The 16,356-nt window shown below is 46.8% G+C and overlaps 2 protein-coding genes across 2 annotated transcripts in view; both read right to left on the minus strand.

Annotated features, from left to right (window-relative positions):
• LOC139175709 (uncharacterized) overlaps nucleotides 1-1,382 on the minus strand; it is a 32,430-nt gene extending 31,048 nt beyond the window's left edge. The window contains exon 1 of the mRNA XM_070766932.1: nucleotides 1,276-1,382. The gene's annotated coding sequence lies outside the window, so the exon portion shown is untranslated. The remainder of the gene's footprint in view (nucleotides 1-1,275) is intronic.
• A 5,963-nt stretch (nucleotides 1,383-7,345) lies between these two features.
• Nucleotides 7,346-16,356, minus strand: part of LOC139175746 (uncharacterized) — a 30,738-nt gene continuing 21,727 nt past the window's right edge. Inside the window, exons 5-9 of the mRNA XM_070766984.1 lie at nucleotides 15,674-15,757; nucleotides 13,708-13,854; nucleotides 11,329-11,460; nucleotides 10,747-10,869; nucleotides 7,346-7,541 (exon numbers count right to left, since the gene is read on the minus strand). Of these exons, the coding sequence (XP_070623085.1) occupies nucleotides 7,527-7,541; nucleotides 10,747-10,869; nucleotides 11,329-11,460; nucleotides 13,708-13,854; nucleotides 15,674-15,757 (501 nt within the window). The 3' untranslated portion in view covers nucleotides 7,346-7,526. The remainder of the gene's footprint in view (nucleotides 7,542-10,746; nucleotides 10,870-11,328; nucleotides 11,461-13,707; nucleotides 13,855-15,673; nucleotides 15,758-16,356) is intronic.

The following is a 16,356-nucleotide window of genomic DNA, read 5'->3' on the forward strand; positions in this document are numbered from 1 at the left end:
GTGCTACCTTCTGTACATTTAACATCTGGATAAAAAATAATTATTCAAATTTCTTACATGCATTTAAAAAGCTATAATACAGTTTCTTTTAGCTGCTTCTTATCTTGTTACATCTGATCATTTATGGTTTCTTCTTAGTAAAGGGATGGGAGTTGTTAAAATCCTCATTTGTTACTCTTATAAGTAATTTAAGGAAGCAAGCATACATATAATAATCATTTATCCTCCTATTTTCCTCCACAACAACACAACCAACCAACTTTTCAAACCACAAAGCCATCTTCAGCCACACATTAAGCCAGCCTACCACAGCTCCAACACCGTCCAGAGGTTCAGCTTGCAAGTGCAAAAAAGTCTGGGAATTGAGTTCCAATCCCCCCCCCCCACATACACACAAACAAACAAACAGAGGTGTGAGTTGTTGTTCGTGTCTTTACAACAAAATCATCACTCCAAGAATTAAATCTGTGTAACAAGCCTCAACTTGAGAATAAACCAGGTTTGTCCCTCAATATTAACTTGGTTCCCACTCCATTCCCTCTTTGGTTTGAAAGGAGGAGAGGGCTAGTGTTTCTCACATCCATTATGAAGTTACACAACATAGTCATGACTTTTACTTGAGTTTCGAACTCAGCCCAACCCAACCCTACTCAATGCTACTAATTTCTACTCAACCTTACTCCACAAAACTAAGAGCAATAAATAGCACTTATATACAGTGCTTTTACCCCCCTGGCTAAGCAGTTTATAGAGTCGGCATATCCCACCCCCCAACAATTTTACCGACCTCATAAGGATGGAAGGCTGAGTCGAGCTTGAGAGATTTGAATTGCCAAACTGCAGTTAGCAGCCAGCCAAAGTAGCCTTTAACCATTGCTCCACCTGGGCTCTACTCAACTCAAGCCCACTCAGTTCAACTCAAGCCCACTCAACCCAATTCAACTACTCTACACATTCCCAGAGTCCTATGGGGCTCGGCAGCATAGAAGTCCAATAAATTAAGTTCAATTAAATGACCCAAGTGAACCCTGCTCAACTCAATTCTATTCCATTCAAGCCATACTCAACTTTACCCAACCCAGACCTTCTCAAAAGATACCACCCTTCTTTAATCTAGCAGACCCCGCCACCTGTCATCCTCAACTTGGAGAAAGCATCCCAACCCCGAAGCTTAGAAGGCACACCAGAGATGCCACCTTGTCCGTACTCTCTGCAAACACCACTTGCACCCCTCACCCCCAAAATATCCCACCCCCCACCAGTGGGTCCAGTTACCTTTCTTCCCTGTCCTCAGGATGCTTAGAATTGCACCCATTGTCACGCAGTTACTCCAGTCAAACACATTCCTTCGGACCAGGCTGACCCTCCCAGCTTTTTTTTTTGTAATGGGGAGGGAAAGAGGGAGGGGCCTAAAGTTCTCTGCCTCTGCTTCTTAAGGAGATAGCGTCCTTTCTTAAAATTGAGCTTGTTCCCAAGATCCCCAATGGGATGGGGTCCTACTAACCCCCCCCCTCCACAAACCATGATAAATGAGTCATGATAGCTGGGCTCAGGTCCCAACTACACCAAGCCAGCTAGAAGAAGCCACAACCACATTTCCAGACATTAATTTCAAAATTTCTTTTTTATTGTTAAGGATGATGGGACTTGCAGCAGGTGTGAAAAATCACGTCCTTTCCATCAGTTAAGGGGCAAGATGTAATGTCCTAGGGTGTGAATGGATTTCAAGGGGGAAGAGGGTGGGGAAATCTCCCCCTGTGTTCACTAATGTTGCTATCTTTATGTGATACCACCTAAAAGTTTACACACTGGGGGATTCTGACAGTTGAAGTCCTCCCCTCTTAAAGCATTCTGGCTGGGGGATTCTGGGAGTGGAAGTCCTCCTCTCAGTATGCTCTCTTAAAGCCTCGAGTCTACGGAGAGGGGCGGCATACAAATCTAATAAATAATAATAATAATAATAATTATTATTATTATTATTATTATTATTATTATAAAAAATAATAATAATAATGCTGGCTAGAGTATTCTGGGAGTGGAAGTCCTTTTCGGGTAAAGCATTCTGGCTGGGGGATTCTGGGAGTGGAAGTCCTCCTCTCTTAAAGCATACTGGGGGATTAGGGGGGTTGGAGTCCAACCCTCTTAAATCATGCTGCCTGGAGAATGCTGGGAGTCCACCTGTCAGGTTGGGGATGGGGCACCACCAGGAGATCCTCATAGAAGAACTGGCATATCCCCCCCACCAATAGCAAAACTGGAACTGTCCAGACGGCCCCATTTCCTGACAGATGGAGTGCCCTCCCTTCTTTTCCGATCCCAAGGTCCTCTGAACGTCTTGCGGACTTAGGCTGGAGGACTTCAAGGCAGAGCAATGGAAGAAACTCACACTTCCGATTCCACCGCCCCATACAGGTGGTCCTCCAGCTTACGACTTGCAGCCATCTTCACCCGTACATTGGTCACAGCATCTCCCAGTCACGTAATTAAAAGTTTTTACCCCCAAATTTAGCGACTTTGGCATTCAGTGTGTATTTACACCAGTTGCAATATTCCAAGTTCAAGTCATGGCTGTTCATTCTGACCTTGCCAAGCAGGCTTCGCTGAATAACTGCCCGTTCCATTTAACAACCAAAGGCCCAACGGATCGTCCAATCAGGCACCGCTCACAATGGCACAATCCACTTAAAGCCAGTGCTGATTGTCTGAAGGACTGCAAGGAAAGCGATCCTAAAATCAGAGGTGACTCATTTAACAACTTGCTTCACTTAGGGACCAAGGCTTTCATCGTAAGTCAAGGACACCTCATAAAACTTCATGTCCACACCGGCCCCTCTTTGTGACTTCCAAGGGGACATGGGGTGCAGACACCAACGGTTCCCTCCCCCCACTTAACATGAGAACTTTGCAGTACTACAAATCCCATCATCCTCACCCAGGAAAGGAAGGATGGGAGTTGTCCAGTCCACCAAACAGATCGTTCTCCTAACCAAACAGATCCATGCAACAGATTCTTTGCCTTAAATCTGTGTCGATTTCCATAACTTCTGTTTAGAGTGACATTTGTACAACTTTGTCAAACAACAAAGAAACAGATAGGAAGAGAAAGAGAGAGAAAAAGAGAAAAACGGAAGGAAGGAAGGAAGGAGGGGGGAAGGAGGGAGGGAATGACAAAGAAATAGAGAGAGAAAACAATGAGAGAAAGAGGGAGGGAAGGATGGAAAAAGAGAAAGAGAGGGAGCAAAGAGAGAAAGAAAGAACGAAGTTAGCTTTATGGAAGAAAGAGAGCCACAGACCATGATTATAAGCCACATAGATGGGCTTGGGCCCTAACTTCACCAAGCCAGCTACAAAACGCCACAAGTACATTTTCAGACATCAATCTCACTATTTATTTTTTAAAGTTAAGGATGATGGGACTCGGAGTAGGTTTGAAAAAACCACATACTTTCCATCAGAGTTAAGATGGAACAAATCAGGATAAAGGGCAAGAAATGGATTTCAAGGGGGTAAGAAAATCTTCCCTTGCTGTTCATTAATGTTGCCATGTTTATGTGATATGGACTTAAAGTGTCCTGGCTGGTCAGGGGATTCTGGGAGTTGGAGTCCAGCCCTCTTAAAGCATGCCACTGGGGGATTCTGGGAACTGGGTTTTCCCCAAATAAAGCATGCTGGCTAGAGGATTCTGGGAGTTGGAGTCCAGCCCTCTTAAAGTACACCGACTGAGGAATTCTGGGACTTGGAGTCCAGCCCTCTTAAAGCATGCCACTGGGGGATTCTGAGATTTGAAGTCCATGTCCATCCCTCTAAAGGTTGTCAAGATAGCTGAGACATGTCTAAACCTACGACCTCCACGTGTCAGTCTCATTAAGCAAATCACCGCCATTGTTAAGTAAATCAAGCCAATGCAGCTTCTGGTCGGAAGGCCGCAGTGAAAACAGAGAGGATTTTACCCTGAGCAAATTTCTCGTTCCATGCAACACAGAGACACACACAAAAACACACAAGGCCAACTCCATTCTCCGACAAAGTGACACAAACCGGAATCGATAGACGAGAAAAACTTAAAAAGCCTCTGAGGGACAAAGCAATCCTGTGAAATTTAGAAAGCTTGGCTTGCAAAGAGAGTTATATTTCTTTTTTCTTTTCTTTTTTAAGAAACAGGCCTTTTCCCCTCACATCAAAAGAGGAGGCCAGGACGGGTTGTTCTAGACTCAGATCTATATGGACTGGGTTGAATTTTCTGAGATTCCGCTCAATCCAGTCCTCTCTGAGCCTTGTCATTTTTGTTCTCATCCATCTTGGAATTTCCTTCACTATTTTTCTTTCTGATTTTTGGACAATGTTCCTTTGAGGTTGTCTTTGTCACTGTAAGTTGTTGTGACCTTTTCGTAGATTTTCACGGGTATATGTATGTAGATTGTTCTGAGTTCGGGTTTTGCCCCGTGTAATATTTTGAGTGTCTATGCGACGTTTCGGTGAAATCACATTCACCATCATCAGGCTGAAGTTTCAAGCTTCGTGCTGTTGTAAATATGGAATTTCCATATTTACAACAGCACGAAGCTTGAAACTTCAGCCTGATGATGGTGAATGTGAGGCCTTGAGGGCCCAAGGCAGGTCTAACTCCATTCTCTGAGGCATTGCCTTTTTACTGGGGTTTTTTCATGCTGTTTTCTGATTCTCTACTGCAGTGGGATTCTTATTGTCAACCCCCCCCCTTTTTCCCCCCCTTGCTTCTATTTGCATTTCACCACTTGCTGGAACTACATTTTGTGAGCAATTGTATAAAATTCTCCTCAAGGCCTTTGGACGCCATTTTGTTTGGGATTCACTTCAGGGCAGCCGCCATTTCCCCCCCCAATCTGCACAGCAACAGCAGTTTGCACATTTTTTCCCCCCCTGCAGTTTTGCAACCTGCCTTTTCTATGCAAGGCCCGTCACGTGCTGGAGTGGGAGTCCCCCTTAGTGGCTGTCCTCCTATCTCCATTGGAAGGAGAGCAAAGGCTGTTATTATGGCTCCTGATTATGCTGCTTACTGGTTATTTTAGAGTAGTGGCTTCCCCCTTGCCTCCTTTGAAGAAAAGCAGTGACCTTGGTTGTTAATCTGCCTATTTACTGCTGGTGGTTTAGTAGCCCAGTAGATTTTTGGGGGGGGGGGGGGTTAGTTATATATATATTTTATTTTCTCCAACATAAAACATACATAATAAAAAAGAAACACAGCATCCGTGCCTAGATACTAACATATAACATTCCCTTCTTATACCAAACAACTATTTTCCTCACATATCATCCTCTCAAAAAGATATAGACAAAATCGGACGGGTCCAAAGACGGGCTACAAAAAATGGTGGAGCGTTTTAAGCATAAAACCTATCAGGAAAGACTTAATGAACTCAATCTGTAGAGTCTGGAGGACAGAAGGAAAAGAGGGGGACATGATCGAAACATTTAAATATATTAAAGGGTTAAATAAGGTCCAGGAGGGAAGTGTTTTTAATAGGAAAGTGAACACAAGAACAAGGGGACACAATCTGAAGTTAGTTGGGGGAAAGATCAAAAGCGACGTGAGAAAATATTTTATTGTGTAGTAGATGCTTGGAACAAACTTCCAGCAGACGTGGTTGGTAAATCCACAGTAACTGAATTTAAACATGGCTGGGATAAAGCACCCTAGCCAAATGGCAGTCCAATCTCCTCCAGAGTTGGGGAGTTCACAATCTCCGCAGGCAGGTTGTTCCACTGGTTGATCGCACTGAGCATCAGGAAGTTCTTCCTTACTTCTAGGTTGAATCTCTCCTTGGTCAGCTTCCAGCCATTGTTCCTCACCCGGCCCTCTGGTGCTCTGGAGAATAGAGTGGCCCCTTCCTCTCTGTGGCAACCCCTCACATACCTGTATACAGCTATCATGTCCCCTCTGCCCCTCCTTTTCTCTAGGCTATCCATGCCCAGTTCCCGCAATCTCTCTTCGTAAGTCTTGGTTTCAAGTCCTCTAATCATTTTGGTTGCTCTTTTCTGCACCTTCTCCAGAGTTTCAATGTCTCTTTTGAAGTGTGGTGACTAGAACTGGATGAAAAACTCCAGATGTGGTCTGACCAGGGCGTAGTAGAGTGGTATTAATACTTCCCTGGTCTTGGAGTGTATCCCCCTGTTCATGCAGCTTAGGATAGTGTTGGCTTTTTTGACCCCAGTTGCACATTGCTGGCTCATGTTTAGTTGATTATCCACCAAGACTCCAAGATCTCTTTTGCAGTCGCTACTGCTAAGTGGGGTTTCTCCCAGGCTGTATGTGTGTCTAGGTTTTTTTTTTTACCAAGGTGAAGGACTTTGCTCTTGTCAACGTTGAACATCATGTTATTAGTGTGGCCCCATAGTGTTAATCTATCTAGATCTTTCTGTATTTTGAGCCTGTCCTCTAGGGTGTTGGCTACCCCTGCCAGTTTGGTGTCGTCTGTGAATTTGATTAGTTCCCATTCTACTTCCCCGTCCAGGTCATTGATGAAAATATTGAAGAGTACAGGGCCCAGGACAGAACCCTGTGGTACCCCACTGCCTACCTTCTTCCATGTGGATTTGGAACCATTGAGGACAACTCGTTACGTGCGGTTGGACAGCCAATTGTTTATCCATCTGCATGTGTTGTAACCTACCCCGTTTTTTTTCTAATTTGTGGATTAGAGGTTGTGGTCAACTTTATCAAAAGCTTTGCTGAAGTCCAAGTATATGAGGTCTATTACATTGTGTTGGTCCACTGATTTGGTTATGGTGTTGAAAAATGATATGAGGTTGGTTTGGCATGATTTGTTTTGGCATGAATTGGACTGGATGACCTCCAAGGATGAGGATCTCCTGCTCGAGCAGAGGGTTGGACTAGATGACCTCCCAGGTGCCCTCCAATTCTGTTATTCTGTAAGGGTCTCTTGGGCAAGGCATTAGAGTAGGTAATTTTACCAGCTATCCTGCCATTGTCGTTATGTGAATCATGGCCGTCTTTAAGCTAGTCATCCAGTTATTAGGTAAAAGCGGCTTCCTGCTTTTCCCAGAAGGTCGCAAATGGGGCATCGCATGACCATGCGAGGTTGGCACCGTCATAAATGCGGGTCAGTGCACATGCCTCCTGGTTTCGATCGTGGGGAATGTTTGGCACTTTTCAATGCCGTCATAAGCCCAAACGGCCAGAAAGGAAAATGTTGTGGGTCTAATTTGGCTATGTCTAAATCCCATTTTTCAGGGCTGTTGTCACTTTTGGAATGGTTGTTAAACGGACCGTTGTAAGTCAAGGACTGACACTCAGCAGCTTCGGACCCCCAGCTCCCCAATGAAGGATAGAGAGATGGAGCCCAGGTGCAGCAGGAGTGAATATACCGTTTATTGAGCGACAGAGCATCCTTGGTGTAGAAGTAAAATCTTTGCAAGTTCCTAACAGCTGTATCGGCTAAGGGCAACTGGGCATCTATACAGAAGTGGGGGAGGGACTGAGGCAAGGGCTGGGCGGGCTGGGCTGGGCATCATCATCCCACCGGTCACTACATGGTCAGCTCCTGGAAGATAGAAGGGGAAGAAGCGTCAGGTCTAGGAAGCAGGGAGGGGCGGAGTTCTCGCAGACGTTTCATGACCCAGCTAGGTAACATCATCTGTGCTGGAAGGAAGGAAGAGAAGGAGGAAGAGGAAGACAGAGGACTGTAGAGTCCTTGGTGCTTTTAGCTGGGGGGTTTTCTTGCAGACGTCTCACAGTCCAACTAGGGAACATCTTCAATGTTAGAAGGGAGGAGGGTTTGGGAGCAGGAGGAGGAGGGAAAAGGCTGTGGTCGCTGGTGCTCTCTGAACTGGATGGGTTTTTTGACGACACCTCAATCATGACCCGACTAGACTAGGGAACGTCATCAGTGTTGGAAGTCCCACCTAGCTCCGTTCTAGCACCGATGACGTTACCTAGTTGGGTCGAGAAAGGTCTGCAACAGTCTGAGGAAGCACAATCCTTCTCCTCCTCTCTCCCCAACTCCATTCCCTTCTAACACGGATGTTATTCCGTATTTGGGTCTTAAGACGTCTGCAAGAAAACCACCCACTTCAGAAATCACCAAGGGCACCACAGTCCTCCTCCTCTTCTTCCTCCTCCTCATCCCCCCAACCCCCCCTTGTAGCACTGATGCCGCTCCCTAGTTGTATATTGTATAATATTATTAATAATAATGTAATGTAACTAATAATATAATATAACTTAAGATAACATAATGTAGCATAATGAAACATAACATATAATAATATAGCATAGCAGTGCATTGCACTTGCATTGTATTGTATTGTATTGCTTTATTTATTGCTTGCTTGCTTGCTTGCTTGCTTGCTTGCTTGATTGATTGATTGATTGATTGATTGGTTTGGTTTGGTTTGGTTTGGTTTGGTTTGGTTTGGTTTGGTTTGGTTTGGTTTGATTTGATTTGATTTGATTTGATTTATATGCCGCCTTCTCCGTGGACTTGGGGCTGCTTACAACATTTCAATAAAAATACAATACAGTGATCCCTCGAGTTTCGCGATCTCGATTATTGCGAAACGCTATATCGCGAGTTTTCAACCCGGAAGTAAACTCCACCATCTGCGCATGCGTGCCCTTCCACGCATGCGTAGATGGTGGAGTTTCCCCGCCGGGCAGAGGCTTCCCTGGGTCTTCCCCCTCTTGCCCCGGTAAGACAGCGGCGGCGCGAGCAACGGCGTGGGCGGGCGGGCGGCACGCGCGCGGGAAACCCCACCTCCGCCTCCCAGCTGGGAAGCGGAGCCGACAACAGCGTGGGCGGGCGGGCGACTCGCGCGAGCCTGGGGACACCCTTGCTCTGCTTCCCAGCGCGCGCGCGTTGCTGGGGAAAGCGCGCGCGCTTGGGGACACCTCACCTCCGCCTCCCAGCTGGGAAGCGGAGCCGGCAACAGCGTGGGTGGGCGGGCGACTCGCGCGAGCCTGGGGACACCCTTGCTCTGCTTCCCAGCGCGCGCGCGTTGCTGGGGAAAGCGCGCGCGCTTGGGGACACCTCACCTCCGCCTCCCAGCTGGGAAGCGGAGCCGGCAACAGCGTGGGTGGGCGGGCGACTCGCGCGAGCCTGGGGACACCCTTGCTCTGCTTCCCAGCGCGCGCGCGTTGCTGGGGAAAGCGCGCGCGCTTGGGGAAACCTCACCTCCGCCTCCCAGCTGGGAAGCGGAGCCGGCAACAGCGTGGGTGGGCGGGCGGCGGCGCGCGAGCCTGGGGACACCCTAGCTCTGCGCGCGTTGCTGGGGAAAGCCCGTGCGCGCGGGAAACCTCACCTCCGCCTCCCAGCTGGGAAGCGGAGCCGGCAACAGCGTGGGCGGGCGGGCAGCGCGCGCGAGCCTGGGCGCGAGCAACGGGGTGGGCGGGCGAAGGGCGGGCGGCAGTGGAAGCAAAAACACCATCTGCGCACGCGCAGATGGTGTTTTTACTTCCGCACCGCTACTTCGCTAAAAATCGATCATCGCGTGGGTTCCTGGAACGGAACCCTCGCGATGATCGAGGGTTCACTGTATATAAAACACCTGTAAATCCAATTAACAGAAATAATTAATTTAAAATGTTTTTAAAAGCTAAGCATTTAAAAATCAAACATTTCAGACATGCAACAGCATCCTACACATTCACTGGCCAGAGGCTGGGGTCTAATGACCCCAAGCCTGACGGCATAAATATGTTTTCAAGTTCTTACGAAAGGCGAGGAGGGTGGGGGCAGTGTGAATCTCTGGGGAGAGTTGATTCCAGAGGGCCGGGCCCCCACAGAGAAGACTCTTCCCCTAGGCCCTACCAAGTGAAATTGTCTAGTTCATGGGACCTGGAGAAGGCCAACTCTGCGGGACCTAACTGGATTTGTGCGACAGAAGGTAGTCCCACAGGTAATCTGCTTCCATGCCATATAGACTTTATAGGTCATAACCAACACTTTGAATTGGGACCGGAAACCAACTGGCAGCCAGTGCAGACCACGGAGTGCTGGAGAGACATGGGCATACCTGCGCAAGCCCATGACTGCTCGCGTGGCTCCATTCTGCACAATTTGTAGTTTCCGAACACTTTTCAAAGGTAGCCCCATATAGAGAGCATTGCAGTAGTCAAACCTCGAGGTGATAAGGGCATGAGCGACTGTGAGCAGAGACCGTAATGTACCATACCAATATATATGTGTAATCCTATTCTATTCTATTCTATTCTATTGGTAGTCCTTTGTGTCACTAAGTGAGATATTTATTGTGAGTTTTGTCCCATTTTATGACCTTCCTGCCAAACTTGTTAAGTGAATCACAGCAGTTGTTAAGTTAGTGACATGTTTCTTAAGTGAATTTGGCATCCGCCTTGACTTTGCTGGTCAGAAAGTTGTAAAAGGGGTATCACGTGATCCCACCCCTCCCAGGGATGTTGTGACCGTCAAAAATACAACTCAGTGGCCAAGCGCCCAAGTTTTGATCTTGTAACTGCAGAGACGCTGCGTCAGCCGTGAGTGGGGGAAACAGTCCTAAGTACCTTTCCTTGAACGGTCGCTAACTGAACCGTCATAAGTCGAGGACTGCCTGTATTTGACTCATTAAGGATACACTCTGGGAATTTGTGGGAAAGAGCCTTGTAGATTCTCTTCCTCTCAATCACACAACTTGGGGGTCTTTTCCCCCTCCCTCCCTCTCCTTTCCTTCTGGGAATCCAGGTTATGTTCCACCCCAGCAGAGGAGAGGTGGCTGCCCTCAAACACTTACCATGATGGCATTGACAATGTCGTTGTTGTTGTGCCGAAGGGCTCGGACGGCTTTAGGGCGGGAGACGTTGGCCTGAGCCATGACTAATTCGATATCTCTCACCTCCAGACCCGTTTCGTCCACCTGGGAAGCGAGGGAGGGAGGGAGAAAATACATAAATAAATGCAGGTAGAAAGACAGGCAAGGAAAAGAGAGAAAGAAAGAAGAAAGAAAGAAAGAAAGAAAGAAAGAAAGAAAGAAAGAGAGGGAGAGGGAAGGAAGGAAAGAAAAAGAAAGAAAGAAAGAAAGAAAGAAAAAGAAAGGGTGGGATGAAGGATGGATGATGGAATGAAGGAATGAAATGAAAAAAGAAAAATAAGGAAGGAAAGAAAGAGGAAGGGATAAAGGGAGAAAAATAAAGACAAAAAGAGGGGGAAAAGAAAGCTATAATGAAAGAAAGAGGGGAAATAGCCTGGCTCCTGAGTAGTCTACCTCCCTTGGACCTCCTAGGAGGACATCATGAAGGTTGTCCTTCCTCTTGGCCTTCCCTCCTTTCCACCTCCAGCTCAAGTCCAGAGAAGGCTGACATCTGGATCTCCTTACCTCCTCCTCTTCCTCACTCTCCTCCTTAATAGTGAGGGCTGGAGCTGCTTCAGTGATCAAGGGCGAGTGCTCCACAGGAACTTTGAACTTCTCTGCTGCCGCTTTGTGGACCTGTTGAGAGAGGTCTTCGATCTGCAGAAGAAAGCAACAGAGAGACCTGACTTTGGCCTGTTTCCAGAAGGAGACACACAAGACCTTCTCAAGCGAGTCCCAGATGGTTGGGCTAGAAGACCTTTCCATATTCTACCAAAAAGCCGGGTCCTTCGACCAGGAATTTGAGAGGACCTCTTCCCTAAAGCTACACTCCCAATCTGATTTCTCTAGCTTGGACCATCCTGAGACAAGAAGAAGACAATCTCTCGATCTCTCCAGTTAAGAAAGACGGACGCCAATCTATCATAAGATGGAGGCCAATGTATCATACAATGTATCAACATACAACCATTTGTTTAGCAACCAAAGGTAGAACTGTGATGAAAAAGTCAAAGTTTTTCCAGATGACCATTATGGTATCCCCATGATCCTAATTCAGACATCCTGGCCACAGACTGGCATTTATGATGGTTGCCATGGCCTCCGGGGGTCACATGATTTCCCCATCGGCAATCTTTTGGATCAACACAGTCAATGGGAAAGCCAGATTTGCCTAACGGCCGTTGTGACTCTCTTAACAACTGTGGTGATTGGCGTAATGCAGTGCTTCTTAAATAGTGGGGCAGCCCCCCCCCCCCTGGAGGGTGTGAGCAATGCTAGGGGAGGCACGTGATCCCAGGGAACATGCTTTTATTTGCCGTGGGGAGTAGGGGATTTTTGCACGGAACAATAGCACACAGCACAGAGCAGGAGACAGGAAGTGCAGATAACAAACCCTTAAGAGACACCATGGAAAAATATTTAAAAGGGATGAAAAAGAGAGGAGGAGAGAGACGGAGATAATGAGACAAACGTTAAGTATCCCAAAAGCTAAGACGGGGAAATATGACGAACCGTATGTAGGGCTTGGCTTCACTGGGACTATGGTGGGAGATGGGGAAAGACCGGTATGTTGACTATGTCTAAAAATTTTGGCAGCAGACGGCATGAAACCAAATAAATTAAGGCGTCACTTAAACACACTATATCCCAATCACGCTGATAAGTCACTTGAGTTTTTTCAATGAAAACCAGTGAAAGGCTGCCCATCACCGGTCCTGCCAGAATGCTCCCAGGGGCCGGTGCTGGTGGGCATGGACGCATCGGCACAAGAGTCAGCTTCTGTGCATGTGCCTTAAGCCAAATCTTCCATGCGTAGAAGCAAAAAAATCATTGAAAATCACCAAAATCTTGCTCACCCGAGCATCCTCAAACAAGACCTGGCTTCAGGCGCATGTGCAGAAGCCGACTCTTGCACGGGGTGCATGCGTGCCCACTGGGGGCGCACAGCTGCACATGGATCGCCGATATTTATGTATGTATGTATGTATGTATGTATGTATGTATGGATGGATGGATGGATGGATGGATGGATGGATTGATTCATAACAAATCTAATAAATTTTAAAAAACATTAAAAAAACCCATTATTAAAGCAGACATACACACAAACATACCATACATAAATTGTATAGGAGTTTACGGAAGGCAAGGAGGGTGGGGGCAGTTCTAATCTCTGGGGGGAGCTGGTTCCAGAGAGTCGGGGCCGCCACAGAGAAGGCTCTTCCCCTGGGACCCCCAAGATGACATTGTTTAGTGGACGGGAGCCGGAGAAGGCCAACTCTGTGGGAGCTAATCGATTGCTGGGATTCATGCAGCAGAAGGCGGTCCCGGAGATATTCATAGATTGGCCTGCACCGGAGCAGCCCATCACTGGTGAAAATGTGCCAAATATTGCAAACTACCATCCCGGCGGAGAGTTGGGGCGTGTGAAATGTTTATTTCTTCCAAGGGGGCCTTAACAGAAAAGAATTGAGGAGCACTGGTGTAATGTCTGAAGCAGCGGTTGTTAAAAATAAGAATGTCCTTCAGTCAGCCAGTTAGTCAGTTAGTCAGTAAGATCGCCTCTCCCTCCCACCTTCCTTCCTTCCTGCCCTTTGCCCTCTCCCTCCTTCCGTCTTGCCCACCCTGCTTCCTCCTCTCTTCCTCCCTTTCTTATTCCCTCTCTCGTTTCCCCCTCTCTTCCTTTCCTTCCGGCCTTCCCTCCCTCTCCTCCTCCTTCCCCTTCTGCTCTCTCCCTCCTTGCTTCTTTCTCACTCTACCTTTCCTCCTCCCCTCTCACATTCTCCCCTCCTTCCCTCCCCCTCCCTCTCTCCTTCCTTCCTTTCTCTCCTCTCTGGGAGAGGCTCCTTCCTCCCCCCCCCTCCGGGGGATCCCAGTTCCCCCTAAGTCCTCTTCCCACTTCACCTTGGCTTCTCCAAAGACGATGTAGATGTCAGAAGCTGGACTTTTGAAGACATCCGGCTTGGTGATGACAAACAAGATATTCTTGGATTTACGGATGGTTATCCTGGTCACGCCGTGGATCTGGCGCAGACCCAGTTTGGACATGGCCTGGGGGCAAAGAAGGAGACCATGTTGAGGGGCTAACGTCCACCCCGCAAAGAGAGGAACTCGCAACAGCCTCCAAAGCCATGGACGAAAGCTGAGGAAGCCTCTTGTAGGTCAACCAAAGGTAAAGAGGGAGAAAGAGGAAATAGAAAGATGGAGAGAGAGGAGAAAGATTCTACTTTCTTACTCCTCCTCTCCCACTCCTACTTCCCTCCAATCTTTCCCCTCTCTCTTCACCTTTCTATTTCCTCTTTCTCCCTCTTCACTTTTCCCTGAGTGATTCTTATCCTAATTCATCTCATGTTTAAAAGACTGATAACATATTCCATACATTTTAAAACTATTGGTGCCTCTTCTAAAATCATTATTTTTATATGTAAAATTTCTATACATATAACTCTTCACTTTAGGGGTATATGTTACTCATCTAATGCTGCCTCTTCCAAATCTACTTTTGTCTTCTGGGTCTACCACCAATGAATTTTCATTTTTTCCCCAAATTAATTGCCATGGCTTAATTTCCCAAAAAATTCATTCTTTCTCATGCCTCTTAATTTTAAGCCGCATTGCTCCCTCTCCTCGCTTGATAGCTGTACTCATCATTCACTTTTTAAAATTCTATCTTTCTGAATGCCCTGAATTCCTTTTTTTCCTTTCTTTTATATCTCCTTTTGCAGAATATGCACAAGGAAATTCTTGTACAAAATATATTCACTGCCTTTGAGTGGTTTGTGAGAAAGGAAGGAAGGAGGAAGGGAGGAAAGAAATGGATAGAGAATGATGGATGGAAGATAGGAAGGAAAGAGGGATAAAGGGAGGGAGGGAGGGAGGGAAAGAGGGAGGGAGGAAGGAAGGAAGGAAGGAAGGTGGGGGTTGGATTGGCTAGGGTAAATGGAAGAGAAGGAAGGAGGAAGGGAGGCTGGGAGGAAAGGAAGGAAGGAGAGAAGGAAGGAACGAACGATAGATGGAAGAGGAGGAAGGAGGGAAGGAAGGAAGGAAGGAAGGAAGGAAGGAAGGTGGGAGATGGATTGGGTAGGATAAACTGTGCCACCCAGAGTCTGCAAGGAGTTGGGCGGCTTAAAAGTTAAATAAATAAAATAAAATAAATAAAATGTATTTATTTAAATTTATTTATAGCTGTGAAGACCTGGCTTTGTCAGCAGACCTCGGGGCTGTGAATATTTCCATGTAGTCACGGCTGAAATGTAATTGATTTGCTTGTTCTGATTGGACAGTTTTACTGGGATTTATAATGGGGTTTTACTGTGTTTTAGTATTTAATACTTGCCTTTTTACCATTCTATTGTATTTTATATTGCTGTAAGTCACCCTGAGTCCCATGGAAGCTAAATTAAATTTAATGGAGGAAACGGAAAGAGGGAGGGAGAGAAGGAGACAGGAGGAAGGGAGGGTGGGAGGAAAGGAAGGATAGATAGAAGACAAGGAAGGATGGAGGGAGAGGGAGGAAGAAGGAAGGATGGGGTGAAGGAAGAAAGGAAAGGAGGGAGGATGAAAGATGAAGAGAAGGAAAGAGGGAGGAAAGGAAGGAGGGAGAGGGGGAAGGAATGATGAAAGAGAAGGAAGAAAAGATGGATGGATAGACAGATGAAGGAAAGATTGAAGACAAGGAAGGCTGGAGGGAAAGAAGGAGGAAGGGGGAGATGGAGGAAAGGAGGAGGGAGGGAAGAAGGATAAATGGAAGAAAAGGAAAAAGGGTGGGTGGGAGGAAAGGAAGGAGGGAGAGAAGAATAGATGGAAGAGGAGGAAGGAGGGAGGAGGAAGGGAGGGTGGGAGGAAAGAAAGGAGGGAGGGAGGGAAATACCTTTCGAGCTTTCTTCTCGCTGCGGCTTTGTTTGGCTTTGCTAATGGACTCTTCACCAGTCCCCAGGGAATGCGTTAGCTGGGTCTGCAAAAAAAACCAAATCCATTTACTCATCCCTTACTACTAAGCGGATCCTTTTGGGTGAAAGAGCGTTTTTATGCTCTACCCAGAATGGCCCATCAATTTCTCTTTACCTTCCCAGAAAGGCACTTAGCTGGCCTCGATTAGCGTCCGAGATTGTTTTGAAAAGGTCTTTTATGTATTTATTTTAGTGTACATCTTCCCATCAACCCTCCTGTCTTTGCAATTGTGGGTCGGGTTGCACAAAAGTTGCAATTTTTCACAGAGTTGTAGGTTTGGCCCAGGGTGTTCGATGCGAAGCGACGCCATTGCTGTCTATATCCAGCGAGAGAATTTGAGAAAATGATACGATTGTCTTGTTAAACAAAATAGACTTGGGAAGACAAAACTAGAACCCAGAACCTTTGTACCAGGTCCACATATCACCTCTTGTTCCCTGCTCCTCCTAGGATTCTTACAATTTCATTTGTGAGCCGCCCCGAGTCCGCGGAGAGGGGCGGCATACAAATCTAAATAATAAATAAATAATAAATAAAAATAATTTATTTTTTAGCGGTGGAAAGGATATGAGTTCAGGCGCCTTACAAGAACAGCTCTTAATG

The sequence above is a fragment of the Erythrolamprus reginae genome, chromosome Z (assembly GCF_031021105.1).
Source record: "Erythrolamprus reginae isolate rEryReg1 chromosome Z, rEryReg1.hap1, whole genome shotgun sequence".
Lineage (NCBI taxonomy): Eukaryota > Metazoa > Chordata > Lepidosauria > Squamata > Dipsadidae > Erythrolamprus > Erythrolamprus reginae.